Consider the following 18,602-nt stretch of genomic DNA (forward strand, 5'->3'; position numbering starts at 1 on the left):
AATTTCATCAGTGAAATTGTTGAAAATTATTTTTCTTTAACAAACCATTTAAAGCCTCTGGAAATGGTGAGAAAGAGAAAGGAACAGAAAGAAGAAAAAAAAAAAAAAAACACATTCAAAGAAATAATGGCTGAAACCTTCCTGTATTGAGAAAGAATAACTAACACATCTGAACCTTTGCAATATCCAAGTAGGATAAACACAAAGAGATCCACAGATACATCAGAGTAAAAATGCTAGAAGTCATTGGTATAGACAATGAGTAAAGCCATAAAGAACACATCAATTAATTTAAAGACCAGAATAATACAAAGTATATATTCACAGCACAATGAAATAAAATTACAAGTCAAAATAGGGTAAAAGTAGGAAACCACAAAAAATACGTGAAAATTAAATGACACGGTCCTAAACAACAAATTAGTCAATGAATTAATCATGAGACAAATCATAAAACACTTTGAGATCAATGAAAATGAAGGTACACTAAACCAAAATTTATAGACTGCAACCAAAGCAGTCCTTAGAGGGAAATTTACAGCTGTAAATTCTGATGGTAAGACACAAGAAAGGACTAGAATCAATAATGTAACAGTTCACTCTAAGACTATGGAAAAGATTCAGTAAAATAAATCTAAAGAAAGCAAAAGGAAGGAAATCATAATGGCTAGAGTGAAAATTAATACTATAAAAAACAGAAGAATACTAAAGAAAATCAATGAAATCAAAAGAGAAGTCTTTGGCAAGATTAATAAACATATAGCTAGATTTACCAAGAAAAATAGAAGGCTCAAATTACTAGAATCAGAAATGAGAGAGGGGACACTAGCACTGATCTTTCAGAAATAAGAGGATCATGAGGGAACACTGATATGGTTTGGATATGGTTGGAGTGTGTCCACCTCAGGTTCACGTGTCAGAAGTATGTTCTCCAATGTGGTAATGTTAAGAGGCAGTGGAACCTTGAAGGGATGGTGACCAGTAGGAGACAATAGGTCAGTGGGGTGCCAGAAGGAATTAATGGATTTCCTACGGGACCCTAGTTAGTTTCTGCAAGAGTGAGTAGATAGAAAAAAGTGATCCAGACCCCTCTGGCTTCCTGTCTTGCCATGTGACCTCTCCCTCTTGCATACACTCCCAACATGATGTCATGTGTCATGACCCCTCCCCTGAGTAAGCATTTGAATGTTTAGACTTTCAGCCTCCTAAACTGTGAGCTAAATAAACTTCTTTTCTTTATAAGCCACCAACCTCCATACTTTGTAACAGAAAATGAACTAATCTACAGGGTAACAGCTGAATTATATAAAGCATCCTTTTTTTTTTTTTTTTTTTTTTTTTTTTTGTGGTGCTGGGGATTGAACCCAGGGCCTTGGGCTTGCAAGGCAAGCATTCTACCGACTGAGCTATCTCCCCAGCCCCCATAAAGTATCCTTTTGAGATGATAAAAATGTTCTAAAATTGACCGCAGTTGCCCAAATCTATGAATGTACTGAAAACCACTGAATTATACATTTTAAAAGGGTGAAATGTATGGCATGTGAACTACATTTGAATAAAGGTTTTTAAAACATTCTCTCAAAAGGAAAGAAAACTCATGGGAACTTACGGGCCAGAATCCACATCCAAAAACTGTGGAACAGTGCCAATAATGTTTGCCAACGAATCCAATCGAGATTTCATTTCATCAATTTTTTTATTAACTCCCTCCCATTCATCAAGAAACAAATCAAAAGACTCCATGTTTTCCAACTTGAAACAACAGAAGTCAAGAGAACTAGTCAAATTTGGAAGCATTTTAGAGGTGCCTAGAAAAGTAAGAAAAGCACTGACTGTTAGAAGTATTTGCAAGACAGCTGCTTTAGTACTAAATTATAAAATCCAACTGGACAAGGGCATCTTTTTTCATCTTTTAATATCTTAAAATTTGCCTATCAGAGAACCTTGAAAAGATTAGTTCCTAAATGAACATTTTATGAGTTACCACTGTGAAAATTAGAACTTATGACTAATGAATGATTAATAAATTCTTCTAAGAGTTATATTCTAAGTTTCTTATTTTCCTAGTAGAGAATCAAATGCATTAAACTATCAACAATACTATTCCCTAAAAGATATTAACTTAATAACTTATTCTGTTAAGATTATTATGATGATAAATAACTTCTTCAGGATTAAGGGACATTTAATAACAGAAATGAGAATATATATGATTCTTAAGTCTTTTTTTTTTTAGGTCACTGATTAGGTTTTCATGAAGCTTATAGATTTTAATCTGAACAAAGATGGATCCAATAGACTAATTCACTGTGAGATCACAGAAAAATATGCTGTCTTATTTTCAAAATGAAAAATAAAGGTGCTCCTTTCTCTGAGTTATGTAATAATTTAAAAGCTAAATTTTTCTAGTTCTTGATGGAAATATTATCATTGCTTTCATCAGTAAACTTAGACCTTTTATGAGTATTCAAAATGAGCTGTTAATTCCACCATCAATCATCATTTTTACTTCCTCACATATTTTAAACCATTTGCTACTTCATTTTTCTTTGCCCACTACATACTCTCATGGGTAAATAGAACCATTTTATCTAATAGTATATCATTGCTGATACAGAACATTATAAATGTGTTCTCCCAAGTAGAGTATTTTTTATTTTGGTTGTAGATAGACATAATATCTTTATTTTATTTATTTGTATGTGGTGCTGAGGATCAAACCCAGTGCATCATACATGCAAGGCAAGCACTCCACTGCTGAGCCACAGCCCCAGTCCCAAGCAGAGTAGTTTTAAATTGACCATCCATTGCCAGTCAATGGATCAGGGTTGCTTGGAACTCTTTACTGAGAAGTTTTTGTTTGTTTGTTATTTTGTTTCATTTTGTTTTGGCGCTAGGGATCAAACCCAGGGGCACATAACCACCAAGCCACATCCACCCTTTTTACTTTTTATTTTGAGACAGGGTCTCACTAAATTGCTGAGGCTGTTTTTGAACATGTGATCCTCCTACCTCAGCCTCCTGAGTTGCCGTGATTAAAGGTGTGCATCCCCATGCCCGGCCTGGGAAGGGTTCTTAAAGAACACATGACATAGTGAAACCCTGATGGATTTTTAATATCTTTCATGGGTTTAGGAAGATGAATTTTTAACATCTCCCATGGTACGCTGGGATATTAGTTCACTCTACTGAGGTGGGTTTTGGGGTATAGATAAAATTGAAGTTCAGAATCTAAGGAATAGAGGTTTTCACTTTGACCCCTGAACCCTGAAATCTCACTGCAACTTAAGGATGAGGGTAGAACAGAAATACATCAGCTCTCACAAAGCCTAAAGTCAGCCTCAGTCCCTGCTAAAATTAAGGTAATCTTTCCCTATCTTAAATGACCTGCTGTGGAACATAGCATCACTCAGAGTCTTAAATTTTCTATAGAACTTTTCATTCATAATGTCCAACATTCAATAAGAAAAGGACATACAAAAAGAATTGACTGGTGGAAGAAGAAACAGAAAATCAAAGTAGACTTACAAGAAGGAAAGATTGGATTAATACTCAAAAAAATCACACAATGAAAAGCCTAGGAGCCAAGTGCAGTGGCACGTGCCTATAATCCTGTGTGAGGCTGAGTCAGAAGGATGGAAGTTTAAGGCCAACCTCAGCAACTTAGTTAGCACGTCTCAAAACAAAAAAAAAAATAAAAGAGCTGGGAATGTAGCTCAGTGGTAAAGCAAGCCTGGGTTCCGTTCCCAGTACCCCATCTCTCTCACACACACACACACACACACACACACACACACACACAGAAGCCTAGAAACAGATGGGATATTATTTGAATTTTAGCTAACATTTAAAGAAGAATTAACACCATTCCTTCAAAAACTCTTCCAAAAATAAAAAAGAAGGGAGAACACCTGCCAATATTCTGAGACAAATACAGCAATACCCTGATATAAAAACCAAAGATATCATGAGAAAACTATTGACCATTATCCCTTATAAAATTTACACAGAATTCTTTTTTTTTTTTTTTTTTTTTTTTTTTTTGTGGTGCTGGGGATTGAACCCAGAGCCTTGTGCTTATGAGGCAAGCACTCTACCAACTGAGCCATCTCCCCAGCCCCCAGAATTCTTAACAAAATACTAGGAAACTAAATCCAGTCACATATAAAAGTATTATACACGTGACCAACTTGGATTTATCCCAGAAATGTAACAAATTGGTTTAACAAATTAAAACCAACCAATGTAATATATCATAAAATAATAAAGAGCCAAAACCACATGATCATCTTAATAGACACATATGACAAAAACTAACGATTTCATGATAGAACTATTCAAAACACCAGTGTTAGAATTGAACTTTCTATATTCTCTCCTCCTCAAAGTCATCACTTCCTACACCACTTCTATTCTCTCCCTGTCCATTATTTGAAATTGTAAACCTTTTTGCAAACTTACTGTTTTTACTGAAAGCAATATCTGATCACATAATTTCTGTTTATTATGACAATTAACATTGTAGATGTCATAGCAGGAACTATTTGGTTTAATGCCGTATTTTGTTTGCATTGGTTATTGTTATTATTTGTCTCCCCCTAAATGGTGAGGGACTGAAAACCTTCAGGGACACTACAAGTACACCTCAGATCCATACTATCACATGGGAAAACACACAAACATGAAAAAGCAAGGGAACAAATCGCTGCAAACAAACCAAAATACTTAAGTAATAATCCACTGACACCACAGTGGAGGAAATGTCAGAGAAAAAGTTTAGAATGTTCACAGATAAACTGATCTGTGAGGCAAAGGATGATGTAAGGAGTGAAATCAGAGAGAAAATACAGGAAGTGAAAGGTCACTTCAACAGAGATAGAGATTCTGAAAAAAATCAAACAGAAATCCTCGAAAAGAAGGAACAAATAAACCAAATTAAAAATTCAATGGAAAGGGCTGGGGGTATAACTCAGTTGGTAGAGTACTTGCCTCACATATACAGTCCTGGGTCCAATCCCCAGCACCACAAAAAAAAAAAAAATTTAAATTAAAAAAAAAAAAAATCAATGGAAAGCATCACCTGCAGTCAAGACTACTTAAAAGATAGAATTTCAGGCAATGAAGACAAAATATAAAATCTTGAAAATAAAGGTGACCATATGTTAAGAGATCATGAACAGAACTTCCAAGATAAATAGGACAAAATGAAAAGACCAAATATAAGATTTATCAGGATAGATTAAAGCTCAAATGTACAAACCAAAGGAATGCACAATCTTTTCTTTTTTGTACCATATTTTCAATAAAATAATATCTGAAAATTTCCCAAACCTTAAGAATGGAATAGAAAATCAAATACAGGAGGCATACAGGACCCCAAATATACAAAATTACAACAGACCCACACCAATGCACATTATTATGAAAATGCCTAAGATACAGAGTAAAGATAGAATTGTAAAGGCTGTCAGAGAAAAACAATAGGTAACATTCAGAGGGAAACAAATCCAGATCTCAGCTGATCTCTCATCCCAGACCCTTAAAACCAGGAGGTCTTGAAATGATATATACCAAACTCTGAAATAAAATGTATACCAGCCAAGAATACTATATCCAGCAAAATGGAGCTTCAGAATTGATGATGAAATAAAAACTTTCCAAGATAAACAAAAGTTAAAAGAATTCACAACAAATTTCTAGAGACCTATGACCTACCCAAATTGAATCAGGAGGACAGAGAAAATTTAAATACATAAAATTCAAGCAATGAAATTGAAGATACCATCAAAAGCCTGCCAACAATGTAAAGCCCAGCACCAGTGGATTTCCAGCCAAGTTCTACCAGACCTTCAAAGAAGAACTTACACCAACCCTCCTCAAATTATTTTAGGCAATAAAAAAAAGAGGGAGCCCTTCCAAACTCATTCTATGAGGCTCGCATTGCATGAATAGCAAAACCAGGCAAAGACAAATCAAGCAAAGAAAACATCAGACCAATATCTCTGATGAAATAGTTGCAAAAATTCTTAGTAAAATACTGGCAAACTACATACAAAAACATATTAAAAAGAGTGTACCATGATCAAGTGGGGTTCAACCCAGAGAGGCAAGTTTGGTTCAACATATGGAAATCAATAAATGTAATTTGCCATAACAATAGATTTAAAGATAAGAATCATGTAATTGTCTCAATAGATGCAGAAAAAAGCATTTTATAAAATTCAGTATCCACTCATGTTCAAAGTACTAGAAAAACTAGGGGTAGCAGGTACATACCTCAACATTGTAAAAACTATATATGCTAAACCCAAAGCCAATAATGGTCATTCTAAATGGAGAGAAACTGAAAGTCTTCCCTCTTCCCTAACGAGGGATGCCCTCTTTCACCACTTCCATTCTACATAGTCCTGAAAACCCTAGCCAGAGCAATGAGACAAAAGAAAAAAATTGAAGTACTATGAATAGGAAAAGAACTCAAACTATCCCTATTTGCTGACAACATGATTCTATATTTAGAAGACCAAAAACGTCCATCAGAAAGTTTCCAGAACTCATAAATGAATTCATCAAGCAGTAGGATATAAAACTAACACCCATAAATCAAATGAATTCCTATACATCAATGATGAATCAACTCAAAGAGAAATTAGGAAAACAACCCCATTCACAGAAGCCTCAAAAAAATAAAATACTTGAGGATCAATCTAACAAAAGAAGTAAAAGACCTTTACAATAAAAATTACAAAACACTAAAAAAAGAAATTAAAGACAACCTTAGAAGATAGATCTCCTACGGTTTTGGATATACAGAATTAATATTGTCAAAATGGTCAAACTATCAAAAGCACTATACAGATTTAATGCAATTCCTATTAAAATTCCAATGACATTCTTCATAGGAATAGAAAAAACAGTCATGAAATTCATTTAGAAAAATAAGAGGCCCAGAAGAGCCAAAGCAATCCTTAGCAAGAAAAGTGAAGCAGGAGGCATCACAATGCCAGACCTTAAGTTATGCTACAGAGCTACAGTACAAAACAGCACCAAAACAGACATGAAGTCCCATGGAGAGAATAGACAACACAGAGACAAACCCATAAATCCAGTTATCTCATGCTAGACAAAGGAGCCATAAACACACATTGGAGAAATTAAATAAATGGTAGTGGGAAAACTGGAAATCCATATGTGGCAGAATGAAATTGAACTCTTTATCTCTCACCCTGCACAAAACTCAAAGTAGATCGAAGACTAGGCATTAGACAGAGACCCTGTGTCTACTTGTGGAATATATAGCCCCAAGTCTCCATTATGTCAGCTTAGGAACCAAGTTCCTCAACTAGACTCCTAAAGTGCAAGAAGTAAAATCAAGAATCAATAAATGGAATGTATCCAAACTAAAAAGGTTCTTTGCAACCAAGGAAACAATCAAGAGTGTGAAGAGAGAGCCTTCAGAATGGGAGAAAATCTTTACCACTTGCACCTCAGATAGACATTAATCTCCAGGATATACAAAGAACTAAAAAAATTTAACACCAAAACACGAATAACCCAATCAATAAATGGGCAAAGGAACTGAACAGACACTTCACAGAAGAGAAATATGAATGGCCAAAAAATAGACAAAAAAATGTTCACCATCTCTAGCAATTAGAAAAATGCAAATTAAAACTACACTGAGATCCCATCTCACTCTAGTCAGAATGGCAATTATCAAGAGTACAAGTAACAATAAAGGTTGGCGAGGATATGGAGAACAAGGTACACTCATACACTGCCGGTGGGACTGCAAATTGGTGTAACCACTATGGAAAGCAGTATGGAGATTCCTTAGGAAACTTGGAATGGAACCACCATTTCACTCAGTTATCCCACTCCTCGGTATAGGCCCAAGGAACTTAAAATCAGCATACTACAGTGATGCAGCCACATCAATGTTCACAGCAACTCAATTCACAATAGCCAAGCTATGGAACCTGGGTGACCTTCAATAGATGAAAGGATAAAGAAAATATGGCATATATACACTGTGGAATATTACTCAGCCATAAAAAAGAATGAAATTAGGGCATTTTCCAGTAAATGGACGGAACTGGAGACTATCATGCTAAGTGAAATAAGCCAGTCCCAAAAAACCAAAGGCTAAATGTTCTCTCTGATATGTGATGCTAACTCATAATAAGGGTGGGAGAGGGAAGAAGAGAAGTTCATTGAATTAGACAAAGGGGAAAGAAGGGAAGAGAGAAGGGATGGCAACAGGAAAGACAGTATAATGAATTGGACATATCTTTCCTTTGCTCATATATGAATACATGACCAGTGTAACTCCACATTAGGTACACACACAAGAATGGGATCCTAATCAGAATAAGTTATACTCCATGTGTGTATACTATGTCAAAATACATTCTACTGTCATGTATATCTAAAAAGAACACATTTTTAAAAGTGCATGGAGGGTTGGGGTTGCAGTTCAGTGGTAGAATGCTCACCTAACATGCATGAGGCCATGGGTTGGATCCTCAGCACCTCATAAAAATAAAATAAAGATATTGCGTCCACCTACAACTAAACAACAACAAAAAAGTGCATGGAGACCTGAGGCTTGCCCCTGGACCTCCTAAGGTATCACTAAGTTACCAGTATGGCCTGGAACTTGGAATCTTCCTGTCTCAGTCTCCCAAGTCATTTACCTCCTTTTTAGGGCTGAAAAATATTTGTCTGTGTCTACCACATTTTATTCATTCTTTCATTCGTGGACACTTGGGTTGCTTTAACTTTTGGTTAATTGTGAATAATGCTGCTATTGATCATAGGTGTACAAACATATGTTCAAGTCCCTGCTTTCAGTTCTTTTATAAATAAATCTAGAAGTGGAATAGCTGAGCCATATGGTGATTATGCTTAATTTGTTGACGAACTGCCATGCTGTTTCCACAGCAGCTGCTCCATTTTACACTATCACCAACAGTGCACAAGGGTTCTACTTTCTCTACGTAAAATAAATAAATAAGGACAAAATTCTTTCCCATTCCTATGTCCTTCAGTGTTTCTCATATGTTTTTTCCCAATCATTTTAGGTCTTAAATTTAAGTTTTGAATTCATTTTGAGTTTATTTTTTAATATAGCGAGAGATAAGGGCCTAGTTTCATTCTTTTTCATATGGATATCCAATTTTCCCAGCACCATTTACTAAGAAGACTGTCCTTCTTCCAATGCATGTTCTTAGAGAACTTATCAAAGGTCAGTTGCTTGTAGATACATGGTATATTCTAGACTGTATTCTGTTCCATTTATTGATGTGCTTTTTTATGCCTATAACATGCTGTTTAAAATTACTACAGCTTTGTTATGTATTTTGAAATTAGGTACTATGATGCCTCATGCTTTGTTCTTTTTGCTCAAGACTGCCTTCCCTATTTGTGTTTTCTGTGGTTTCATACAAATTTTGGGATTTTTTTTAGTTCCATAAATAATCTCATTTGTATTTTGATAGGATTACATTGAATATGTTGATCATTTTGAGTAGTAGGGACATTTTAAGAATACTGATTCTTCTAATCCAGGAACAGAGGGTGTCTTTCCATTTCTTTGTATTCTTTTTAATTTCTTTCAACATTTCATGGTTTTCGTTGTAGAGATCTTTTACCTCTTTGACTTAAAATTTATTACTAGGATTTGGTTTGGTTTTTTTTTCTTTTTTTTGTTTTGTTTTGTTTTGTTTTGTTTTGCAAATACTGGAAATGGAACTGCTTTATTGGTTTCTTTTTCAAATAATTCACTATCAACGTATAGCAATGGCTACTGACTTCTGTATGTTGATTTTGTGTTCTGTAACTACTGAATTTTTTGGCAGTCTTTAAATTTTTCTATATATAAGATCATGTCATCTGCATATAGTCACAATTTGACTTCCTCCTTTGCAATTTAAATGCCTCATTTCTTTCTCTAATCTACTTGCTCTGGATAGGACTTCCAGTACTGTGTAGAATAAGTTGTAAAAGTGGGTATCATCATCTTGTTACAGATCTTAGAAAGACTTCAACTTTTCCCCATCCAGTGTGTGATGTTAGCTATTGGCTTGTTGCATATGACCTTTATTATGTGGAGATAGGTTCCTTCTTACCTAATTTGTTCAGAGTTTTATCATGAAGGGATGCTGAATTTTATTAAATGCCTTTGTGCATCTATTAAGAAGATCACAAGGTTTTTGCCTTTCTGTTGATGTGGCATTATCACGCTTATTGATTGGTTATACAGAGTGGCCTTGAACTGGGCTCAAGCAATATTCCTACCTCAGTTTCCCAAGTACCTGAGACTACAAGCATTTGTGACTGAGCATCGCTTGATAATCTTTTCAATATGTTGTTGGATTTGATTTGCTAGTATTTTGGCAATGATTTCTACATCTATGTTCATCAAGGATATGGGCCTAACACTTTCTTTTATTGCTGCCTTGTCTGCTTTTGGTATCGGGGTAACACTGGCCTTCCACAATGAGTTTGGAAGAATTCCCCCCTCTTCAATTTTTTGGAATAATTTAATAAGAAGTGGTATTGGTTCTCCTTTAAGTATTTTTTAGAACTCTTCAGCAAAGTCATCAGGCACCAGGTGGATCCAAAAGCTCCACTGGTAGGCACAGGGGATAGGGACCATTAGGATCTTCCCAATGTTAGGTTTTACCAGCCTGGCACTGAGTTCCAAGACATGGTCCTATGCTCACTTTCCTGCCCTACTCTCCCTAGCCTGACTTCTTGCTATCTGCTTGAGGTTGGGGGAGAGATGGCTGAGGCAAGTCCTTGGCTGCCCAGGCTGCCCAAGCTAGGTGTCAAACACCTGATTCTCTCAACCACAGAGACATATATACAGTCTCAAGAGTACACACTAGGCCTGAATGCAGTTGGCAGTGATGCAGACTGAAACATGAGTCCATCGTACTAGGGCACATGTCTCTGATGCACTGGCCTAGGCATTGGGACCTTTTGCTCTTTTGTGCTAGGTCTCATGGCAGCAGACTCTACTCTGAGCTCTAAGGCAGTTCTTGCTTATTTTCCTGCCATAGCTCCCTGCAGATCAAGTCTTACTTCAAACTGTCTACTCAAGGTTGGGGGAGAGGTGGTGGCAGCATTCCCATGGCTACCTCACCATGAAAGATTTAGAAGCTCAGTCTGCAAGTACTGGCCCAAGGACAGGGGCTGCAGGATCCTGTCTGGCATTTGGTTTCAACATGGTGGGCCTGGTACTAGGTTTTAAGTCTAAGGTGTGGACTTAATTCTCTCTCCCTCCCCAAGTGAAAGGATCTTTTCTCATACTGCTCTGCATGGAACTAGGGGAGGTACAATGCATGCAATTCTCTACTGCCTCTTCAATATGTCTTCTACTATTACACTAAAATCAGGCACAGCTTATTGAGGACATAGCTCAGAAGTACCAGCAGAAAAAAAGTATACCACCATATAGTAACCACAGGAAAACCAGAGTGGCTATAATATCAGAAAAAATATACTTAAAAATAAAAATGTTACTACACCTGGAGATTAAATAATATGCTATTGTATGATGAATGGATAACAGAAGACATCAGGAAGGAAATTTAAAAATTCTTAGAGGTAAATGAGAACAAAGAAACATCATATCAAAATCTCTGGGACACTATGAAAGCAGTACTTAGAGGAAAATTTATTTCATGGAGTGCATTCAATAAAAGAAGAAAAAAATCAACAAATAAACGACCTAACACTACAGCTCAAAGCCCTAGAAAAAGAAGAACAGAGCAACACCAAAAGTAATAGAAGACAGGAAATAGTTAAAATCAGAGCTGAAATCAACAAAACTGAAAGAAAAGAAATAATCAAAAAAGTCGACAAAATAAATAGTTGGTTCTTTGAAAAAATAAACAAAATTGATAAGCCCTTAGCCACACTAACAAAGAGAAGGAGAGAGAAAACTCAAATTATTAAAATTCGGAATGAACAAGGATATATCAGAACAGACACAAGTGAAATACAAAACATAATTAGAAGCTATTTTGAAAATCTATACTCCAACAAAACAGAAAATCTTAAAGACATCAACAGATTTCTAGAGACATATGAATTACCTAAACTGAACCAGAAGGACATACACAATTTAAATAGATCAATTTCAAGTAATGAAATAGAAGAAGTCATAAAAAGCCTACCAACAAAGAAAAGTCCAGGACCAGATGGATTCTCAGTTGAGTTCTACAAAACCTTTACAGAAGAGCTTATTCCAATACTTCTCAAAGTATTTCATGAAATAGGAGGGAACCCTCCCAAACTCATTCTACGAGTCCAATATCACCCTGATACCTAAATCAGACAGAGACACATCAAGGAAAGAAAATTTCAGACCAATATCCTTAATGAACATTGATGCAAAAATTCTCAACAAACTCTTAGGAAATCGCATACAAAAATATATTAAAAAGATAGTGCACCACGATCAAGTGGGTTTTATCCCAGGGATGCAAGGTTGGTTCAACATCCGGAAATCAATAAATGTAATTCACCATATCAACAGACTTAAAGTCAAGAATCACATGATTATTGCAATAGATGCAAAAAAAGCATTTGATAAAATACAGCATCCCTTCATGCTCAAAACACTATAAAAAATAGGGACAGTGGGAACATTCCTTAACATTGTAAAGGCCATCTATGCTAAGTCCATGGCCAATATCATTCTATAGCAATCATAAAATTCATCTGGAAAAATAAGAGACCCAAATAGCCAAAACAATCCTGGGCAGGAAGAATGAAGCAGGTGGTATCACAATACCAGAACTTCAACTATCCTATAGAGCAATAGTAACAAAAATGGCATGGTATTGGCACCAAAATAGACAGGTAGATCAATGGTACAGAAGAGAGGACACAGACACAAACCCAAATAAATACAATTTTCTCATACTAGACAAAGGTGCCAAAAATATGCAATGGAGAAAAGATAGCCTTCACAAATGGTGCTGGGAAAACTGGAAATCCATATGCAACAGAATGAAACTAAACCCCTATCTCTCACCCTGCACAAAAATCAACTCAAAATGGATCAAGGACTTGAAATCAGACCAGAGATCCTGCATCTTATAGAAGAAAAAGTAGGTCCAAATCTTCAACTTGTTGGCTTAGGAACAGACTTCCTGAACAGGACTCCCACAGCACAAGAAATAAAAGCAAGAATCAATAACTGGGATAGATTCAAACTAAAAAGCTTTCTCTCAGCAAAGGAAACTATCAGCAATGTGAAAAGAGAACCTACAGAGTGGGAGAAAATCTTTGCCACTCATACTTCCGATAGAGCACTAATTTCCAGAATATATAAAGAACTCAAAAAAACTCTACACCAAGAATACAAATAATCCAATCAACAAATGGGCTAAGGGAATGAACAGAACTTCAGAGAAGATGTACAAGCAATCAACAGATATATGAAAAAATGTTCAACATCTTTAGTAATAAGAGAAATGCAAATCAAAACTACACTGATTCCATCTTACCCCAATTAGAATGGCAATTATCAAGAATACAAGCAACAACAGGTGTTAGAGAGGATGTGGGGAAAAAGGTACACTCATACATTGCTAGTAGGGCTGCAAATTAGTGCAACCACTCTGGAAAGCAGTGTGGACATTCCTTAGAAAACTTGGAATGGAACCACCATTTGACCCAGCTATTCCACTCCTTGGTCTATACCCAAAACTTAAAATCAGCATACTACAGAGATATAGCCACATCAATGTTCATAGCTGCTCAATTCACAATAACCAGATTGTGGAACCAACCTAGATGTCCTTCAATTGATGAATGGATAAAGAAACTGTGATACACACACACACACACACACACACACACACACAATGGAATATTACTCAGCCATAAAGAATAACAAAATTATGGCATTTGTAGGCAAATGGATGAAATTAGAAAATATCATGCTAAGTGAGATAAGCCAATCTCAAAAAACCAAAGAACAAATGATCTCGCTGATAAGCTGATGATGACACATAATGGGGGGTGGGAGGGGGGCAAGAATGGAGGAAGGAGGGACTGTATAGAGGGAAAAGAGGGGTGGGAGGGGTGGGGGGAAAGGAAAAAAAGTTTTTGATTCATTCTGTTAATTTTTTTTTGAGAATCTCTCTTTGTTGAAATAATCTTTTGCTTCCTGCAGGTGCTCTTTCAGCTTATTGGTATTATCATTCATTGCGTGCATTTGCTCTCTTATCTCATCCTTTGCTTCACAAATCATCTTAATCATGTATAATCTGAAGTCATTTTGTGACATTTCTTCTAACACACTTTCACTGGATTCTGTTAATATAGAATCTAGATTTGTTTGGATCATTTTGCTCCCTTGTTTTTTCATGTTGTTCATGTATCTTCCCCTCTAGCAGTGCAGATCTGGGGTATTGCAGATTCCCCCCTATAGGCTTATAGTGGCTTTCTCTATTTCTATGAGGAACATCATTGGAATTTTAATTGGAATTGCATTGAATCTGTGTAACCCTTTTGGTAGTATGGTCATTTTGACAATATTAATTCTGCCTATTCAAGAACATGGGAGATCTTTCCATCTTCTAAGGTTTTCTTTAATTTCTTTCTTTAGTGTTCTGTAGTTCTCATTGTAGAGGTCTTTCCCCTCTTTTGTTAGATTGATTCCCAAGTATTTTATTTTTTTTGATTCCCAAGTATTTATTTATTTATTTATTTTGAGGCTATTGTGTTTCCTTGAAACAAAGGAAACAATAAACCAATGAAAAACTCAATGGAAAGCATCACCAAAAGACTAGACCACTTGGAAGACAGAACCTCAGACAATGAAGACAAAATATTTAATCTTGAAAACAAAGTTGCCCAAACAGAGAAGATGTTAAGAAATCATGAACAGAACCTCCAAGAACTGTGTGACATCATGAAAAGACCAAATTTAAGAATTATCGGGATTGAGGAAGGCACAGAGATACAAACCAGAGGAATGAACAACTATTCAATGAAATAATATCAGAAAATTTCCCAAACCTGAAGAATGAAATGGAAAATCAAATACAAGAGGCGTATAGAACACCAAATACACAAAATCCCAAGGCATTCACACCAAGGCACATAGTAATGAAAATGCCTAACATCCAAAATAAAGATAAGATTTTGAAGGCTGCAAGAGAAAAGCATCAGATTACATATAGCGGGAAACCAATATGGATATCAGCAGACTTCTCAACCCAGATTCTAAAAGCTAGAAGGGCCTGGAACAATGTATTTTAAGCCCTGAATGAACATGGTTGTCAACCAAGAATCCTATACCCAGCAAAACTAACCTTCAGATTTGAAGATGAAATAAAATCCTTCCATGATAAACAAAAGTTAAAAGAATTTACAAATAGAAAGCCTGCACTACAGAATGTTCTCAACAAAATATTCCATGAGGAGGAAATGAAAAACAACAATGTAGGTCAGCAAAGGGAGGAACTACCTTAAAGAAAAATCTACTCAAAGGAGAATTCAAGCCAACTTAAAAACCAAAAATAAGCCAAATGACTGGGAATACAAATCATATCTCAATAATAACCCTGAATGTTAATGGCCTAAACTCATCAATCAAAAGACACAGACTGGCAGAATGGATTAAAAAGAAAGATCCAACAATATGTTGCCTGCAAGAAACTCATCTCATAGAAAAAGACATCCACAGACTAAAGGTGAAAGGATGGGAAAAAACCTACCATGCACATGGACTCAGTAAAAAAGCGAGGATTTCCATCCTTATATCAGATAAAGTGGACTTCAAGCCAAAGCTAGTCAGAAGGGATAAAGAAGGACATTTCATACTGCTTAAGGGAACCATAAATCAGGAAGACATAAGGATAGTAAATATTTATGCCCCAAACAATGGTGCATCCCTGTACATCAAACAGATCCTTCTCAATTTCAGGAATCACATAGACCACAACACAATAATTCTGGGCAACTTTAACGCACCACTGTCATCACTAGATAGATCTTCCAAACAAAAACCAAACAAAGAACCCATAGTATTCAATAACACAATCAATAATTTAGACTTAATAGACATATATAGAATATTCCATCCATCAACAAGCAAATTCACTTTCTTCTCAGCAGTACATGGAACCTTCTCAAAAATAGACTGCCACAAATCAGCCCTTAGAAAATGCAAAAAAATAGAGATACTGCCTTGTGTTCTATCAGATCATAATGCAATGAAAGTAGAAATCGATGACAAAATAAAAAACAGAAATTACTCCAACACCTGGAGACTAAATAATATGCTATTGAATGAAACATGGATAACAAAAAACATCAGAGAGGAGATAAAAAAAATTCTTAGAGGTCAATGAGAACGACGATACAACATATCAAAATCTCTGGGACACTATGAAAGCAGTACTAAGAGGAAAATTCATTGCATGGAGCGCATTCCAGAAAAGAATGAAAAGTCAACAACTAAATGACCTAACATTACAGCTCAAAGTCCTAGAAAGAGAAGAATAGAATAACAGCAAAAGTAGTAGAAGACAGGAAATAATTAAAATCAGAGCAGAAATCAATGAAATTGAAACAAAAGAAACATTTAAAAAACTGACAAAACAAAAAGTTGGTTCTTTGAAAAAGTAAATAAAATAGACAAACCCTTAGCCACACTAACAAAGAGAAGAAGAGAGAAGACTCAAGTTACTAAAATTCATGATGAAAAAGGAAATATCACGACAGACAACACTGAGATACAGAACATAATGAGAAGCTACTTTGAAAATCTGTATTCCAACAAAATAGAAACTACTGAAGTGGAACCATGGAGGTTGCCGAAGAGAAGAAAAAGAAGGTTCCTGCTGTGCCAGAAACCCCTAAGAAAAAGTGAAGGAATTATGCAGAGCTGAAGATAAAGTGCCTGAGGAAAAAGTTTGCCCAAAAGATGCTTCGAAGGCAAGGAGGAAGCTTATCTATGAAAAAGCCAAGCATTACCACAAGAAATATAGACAGAGGTACAGAACAGAGATTTGAATGGCTAGAATGGCAAGAAAAGCTGGCAACTTCTCAGAACCCAAACTGGCATTTGTCATCTGGATCAGGGGTATCAATGGTGTGAGCCCAAAGGAACGTAAGGTGTTACAACTTCTTCGCCTTCGCCAGATCTTCAATGGCACCTTTGTAAAGCTCAACAAAGCTTCAATTAACATGCTGAGGATTGTGGAACCATATATTGCATGGGGGTACCCAAACCTGAAGTCAGTGAATGAACTCATCTACAAGCGTGGCTATGGCAAAATCAATAAGAAACTAATTGCCTTGACGGATAACGTTTTGACTGCACGATCTCTTGGTAAATATGGCATCATCTGCATGGAGGATCTGATTCATGAGATCTACACTGTTGGAAAACACTTCAAAGAGGCAAATAATTTCCTGTGGCCCTTCAAATTGTCTTCTCCAAGAGGTGGAATGAAGAAAAAGACCACCCATTTTGTAGAAGGTGGAGATGCTGGCAACAGGGAAGACCAGATCAACAGACTTATTAGAAGAATGAACTAAGGTATCCACCATCATATTTTTGTAATCTGGTCAATTAATAAAACAGTACCTGCTCTCAAAAAAAAAAAAAAAAAAGAAACTATTGAGGACACTGACAAATTTCTAGAGACATATGCTCCTCCCAAACTGAACCGGGAAGACATACACAATTTAAGCAGACCAATAGAAGCAGCCCAGGAACAGAAGGATTCTCAGCTGAGTTCTACAAGACCTTCAAAGAAGATCTCATTCCAATACTTCTCAAAGTATTCCAGGAAATAGAAAAGGAGGGTACCCTACCGAACTCATTCTATGAAGCTAATATCACCCTCATACCCAAACCAGGCAAAGACACATCAAGGAAAGAAAATTTGAGACCAATATCCTTGATGAATATAGATGCAAAGATCCTTAACAAAATACTGGCAAACCGTATCCAAAAACTTATTAAGAAAATTGTGCACCATGATCAAGTGGGGTTCACCCCTGGAATGCAAGGATGGTTTAACATCTATCAATCAATAAACATAATCCATCATATCAATAGATGTAAGGATAAGAGTCATATGGTTATATCAATTGATGCAGAAAAAGCATTCGACAAAATACAACACCCCTTCATGTTCAAAAAACTAGAAAAAATAGGGATAGTAGGAACATACCTGAACATTGTAAAGGCTATCTATGCTAAGACCACAGTCAACATCATTCTTAATGGAAAAAAACTGAAAGCACTCCCTTTAAAAATGGGAACAAGCCAGGGATGTCCTCTTTCACCACTTCTATTCAACACTGTCCTTAAAACTCTAGCCAGAGCAATTAGATAGAATAAAGAAATTAAAGGAATACAAATAGGAAAAGAATAAGCTCTATTTGCTGATGACATAATTCTATATTTAGAGACCTCATCAATGAATTCAGCAAAACAGCAGGTTATAAAATCAACATGCACAAATCTAAAGCGTTTTTATACACAAGCGATGAAACATCTGAAAGGGAAATGAGGAAAACAACTTCATTTGCAATAGCCTCAAAAAAAAGAAAACACTTGGGAA

At 35.9% G+C, this 18,602-nt stretch overlaps 1 protein-coding gene and 1 pseudogene across 2 annotated transcripts in view; one reads left to right on the forward strand and one right to left on the reverse strand.

Annotated features, from left to right (window-relative positions):
- The window catches only part of AXDND1 (axonemal dynein light chain domain containing 1), a 113,547-nt gene that overhangs the window by 57,892 nt on the left and 37,053 nt on the right, over nt 1–18,602 (reverse strand). Inside the window, exon 16 of the mRNA XM_079105921.1 lies at nt 1,610–1,808. Within this exon, the coding sequence (XP_078962047.1) occupies nt 1,610–1,808 (199 nt within the window). The remainder of the gene's footprint in view (nt 1–1,609; nt 1,809–18,602) is intronic.
- LOC306641081 (large ribosomal subunit protein uL30-like) lies at nt 16,832–17,627 on the forward strand (annotated as a pseudogene). Its single transcript has one exon. The product of its transcript is annotated as a large ribosomal subunit protein uL30-like (transcript).

Source organism: Sciurus vulgaris, assembly GCF_902686455.1.
Source record: "Sciurus vulgaris genome assembly, chromosome: 12".
NCBI classification, from domain to species: Eukaryota; Metazoa; Chordata; class Mammalia; order Rodentia; family Sciuridae; genus Sciurus; species Sciurus vulgaris.